This window comes from Piliocolobus tephrosceles, unplaced genomic scaffold (genome assembly GCF_002776525.5).
Source record: "Piliocolobus tephrosceles isolate RC106 unplaced genomic scaffold, ASM277652v3 unscaffolded_41084, whole genome shotgun sequence".
Taxonomy (NCBI): domain Eukaryota; kingdom Metazoa; phylum Chordata; class Mammalia; order Primates; family Cercopithecidae; genus Piliocolobus; species Piliocolobus tephrosceles.
The window spans coordinates 1-3736 of NW_022325515.1; the positions used below are offsets into that span (position 1 = coordinate 1).

Genomic DNA, 3736 nt, shown 5'->3' on the forward strand with positions numbered 1-3736 from the left:
GACAAGGTCTCCCTAGGTTGCCCAGGCTGGTCTCAAACTCCTGGACTGAGCAGCCGGTGTTTTCAGCTGGTGCAGATCCAGCTGGTATGCTCGTTAGGCTTCTAGCTGAAGGAAGTGTCCCCTGTAATCTCGCTGGCATCCCATCACCTTCCAGAAGCAGGACGTCCGCCAGCTGTGTGCGCTCTTGGCCCATGCTGAGCCTGTGCTCAGGGTGCTGGTCTGGCCTGTTTCCCAACCCCTTGTTTTGGGTGAGATCCCCGCCCAGCTGGCACGGGAAGGAGGATGGGGAGTGGTCACCACTGTGGTTTGTTGCACAGTGAGTTCGGTGGCTGTCCTGCCTGGGCCCGGGACCCGTATTTCTCCCGCTTGGCTGCAGCTCCAGCCCTTCTCCGTCCCCCGTAGCTCCCTGCCCAGTCCCACACTGCAGCGTTCCCAGCACCAACCCCACAGAACTCCAGTGTCCCCTCCCCTAGACTTTTACACACACCTGGTAAGACGGGCCCGGGACCCACAGCTCCATAATGTGAGCTGTACACGGCCTGGCGGGTTGAGGTGCTAAGGTCACCCCTCACCTTTACAAGGCCTCAGCTTATACCGGGTGTGCGAGCTCTGGGGCCCTCAGAGCCCAAGCTCCCTGCCTGAGGGTCTGGGGCTGTGGCCTGACCTGCCCATAGTCCTGCAGTGACCTCTGCCATGAGTCCAGCCGGCTCGAGCCGGGCGCAGAGCAGCAGTACCTGGACACGCTGAAGCAGCTGTCCAAGCGCATCAATCCCCCGCACCGCGTGGTCAACAAGATCGACAAGAACGGAGGTGGGCTGCGGCCGGGGTGGGGGCCAGCACCCTGGGGATGCCACTGGGCTCGTGTCTTAGTGTCCCCTCTGCTTTCCCTGACAGAAAAAAGGACCTGAGCACGATGAAGAGCCATCTAGACATTGTGACAGACCCCTCCAAGCTGTGAGCTTTGCCCACAGCCCACGGATGGTCCCCAAGGGCAGGGGTGGCCCAGCTGCGGACGGGCACTTGGTGGCGATGTGGGTTTAGCAAAGGCACCAGGCAGCTCTTTGGGCCCTGGACAGAGGCCTCCAAGGCTCCACTCTTGTGTGTGCTGGGGCTTTGAGTCCAGGCTTCATCTTGGCCAGTGCCCAGCCTTTGCCCTACTCCTGACCACGCTGGCCCATCACAGCCAGGCCTCATCCAGCCAGTAGCTGGGGGCCCAGCTTGCAGTGGCCTGACCATCAGCTGGCTGTGATGGGCCTGAACCTGACCTGGAGTTCTGCCCCTGACTTCCCAGTGACTGTGGGCAGGCAGCTGCATCTCATTACCCCATTTGCAGCCCGTATGTGCTGTCATGAAAATGAAATAAGACAGTGCCGGTGAGAAGCAGGTGGAAGGCAGGGTCACTGGCCACAGGCTGCTGTGAGCTCAGGCAGCACCTCAGAACTGCATGGGCATTGGCCTGTACCTCCCGCTCATCTAAACTCAGGCTGTCCCCGCACCCCCACCTAGAAGCGTCTCTCTGTTCTGCTTGTCTGGATAGAGTGCCAGTCACTATTGGGTGGTCCTCCGGGCCTTCCTGAGTTGATCCTTAGGGTTATAGGACTGGTGGGACAGGGATTGGCCTAGATGCGACTGAGGACTTCCCAGCCTGGTCAGGGGCCTGGCCACTGTTCCTTCTCTTGACCCCTTGCCTCACTACCAACAGGGATGGGCAGCTCCTGAGGGTGAGGGCCGCCTGCCTAGACTCTGGGTCTGGGAACAGCTGGTCAGCTGAAGGGAGCTCCTGCAGAGGTTTCTGAGGGCCGAGGCCCAGCGGCGCTGGTTGGGATCCCAGATCCGAGCCTAAGACCAGCTATGTCTCCCAGCCCTCCAGCACGGAGCTCAGCCTACGTTCCCTCTCTCTGCAGGTCCCCTGAAGACCTTGCCAAAGTGTTACATCACCCTGGAGAAACTCAAGAATGACATGGCAGTGGTGAGTGGGATGCTGGGGACCCCTAGGGGAACTGGGGCCCCCCCAAGAGCTCCTGGGAGCGCCGCAGGAGGGTCCTTCCAGGTCAGCGTGGCTGGGTGGGGGCTGGGCCTGACCTGAGACCCTGCCCACCAGGCCTCTTCCAGGCCAGGTTTGCTGTGCTGGGTGGGAACATGGGAGAAGTCACCCTCTGTCTGTGGCTCCCATGGGTGCCTCTGCCACCGGCCCAGAGGAGGCAGGGACTCTGGGGAGGACAAGGCCGTGGGGCTGAGGGATTACACCCAGGATCGGCCAGCGTTGTCTGCACAAGGGTGGAGGCTGAGAGAGAGCCCTCGGGAATCAGGCTGTGAGTGAGGACGGGCCTGGGGTGGGAAGGCCCCCTAAATGGAGAACCCTCGGGTCCGGGCTGCTGACCGTGCCCATCTTGCCTCCAACCCACTGCCCCCTGGTGCCGCTGACCAAACAGCAGCACCTGTGCCAGCAGCTCCTGGATGCCATCCTGGCCAACATCCGCTCAGCTGTCTTCAGCCATTCCCTGCGCATTCACGTCAGCCCTGACTGTCATCCACGGCCCACTCATCACGTACATCCAGCTGGGCTGGGCTCTGTGGAGGGCGGCCGGCCAGCCCTGGGCCGTATGTGCCCAGTGTGGTCACCACGCTGCCTTCTCACGGCCCCGGTGGTATGCACCCAGAAGCACAGGCTTGAGGACGACCAGCAGCAGAGCACCCCCAGCGTGCTCCAAGGCGAGGTGGCCAGGCTGGACCCCAAGTGCATGATAAACCTGGACCCTTCTCACTGCAGCAACAGTGGCACCGTCCGCTTGATCTGCACGTTGGGCGAGTGTCCAGGAGCGTCAGGCTGGCGCTGGTTAGCAAACCTTCACCGCAGCCCCAGGCCTCTGCCATTTGAGCCGGAGGGCACAGTGCCCAGGCCCCACCCTGTGTTCACGCTCCGGCAGGCTGTCTGCCCTGTCTTCACATACAGCGAGCCCAGGACAGACTGGCCATGTCTCTGCCCCCACCGCCAGAGCCCACGCACCCTCACCTCCGCAACACAGATGTGGCTCTGCTTGCCTGTGGCCCTAGGGAGGTGGTGGGCAGGACCTGTGGGTACCCATCAATGCAGGGCACTCGGGCTTCAGGTTTGGAAATCTGAGAGTCAGAGAGACCTCCAGGCTTTGCCACAAGCCTCACCAGAACCTCCCCGGGTGTGAAGAGTCCTGTTCGGGAGTGGAGTTGTAAGGCAGGGCAGGCCGGGGCTTGTCCAGTCACAGGTACAGCCTTGTGTGCTGCAGACGACAAGGACCTCCCAAGTGTGCCACCACGTGCCCACCAACTGCCGTGCCCAGAGTCCGCTATGGATGGACCGACAGTGGCTGTACAGTGGGCAGACCCAGAGGAGCTGTCTGGGGGCTCAGGGCAGGCAGGGGTCGTGCGGGAAGACCAGGCTTCCAGTGCGTCAGGGCCAGCCTCTGTGCACTCCAGCCTCTCCCAGCTCAGGCCCCTCCATCCCCTTTCTGGCTGCCCCGGTGCTGACAGGAGCGGGTTGTCCAGTGGTCACCTGAGGAAGAGGGTCTCTGCTGTCTCCTGTGTCCTTTTGCCCCTTCATCTTGTGTCAGGTCAGCTGTCCAGGGTGGCTGTGTTCAGTGGCTGAGGGGTGAGAAAGCTGCGGCTCAAGGACAGACCCTGCTCTTCCCAGAGCCCACTAGGGAGCTCAGCGCGGCTGACGTGTCCTACCAGTAGCTTGGGCACACAGGGCCGCAACTAA

General features: G+C 62.3%; 1 protein-coding gene across 1 annotated transcript; it reads left to right on the plus strand.

Moving 5' to 3' along the window:
* Window positions 1–1056: 1056 nt before the first annotated feature.
* LOC113223367 lies at window positions 1057–3712 on the plus strand. The gene is made up of 2 exons (XM_026452835.1): window positions 1057–1969; window positions 2433–3712. The coding sequence occupies exons 1-2, from the start codon at window positions 1961–1963 to the stop codon at window positions 3180–3182; spliced, it is 759 nt and encodes a 252-aa protein (XP_026308620.1). The 5' UTR covers window positions 1057–1960; the 3' UTR covers window positions 3183–3712.
* The last annotated feature ends 24 nt before the right edge of the window (window positions 3713–3736 follow it).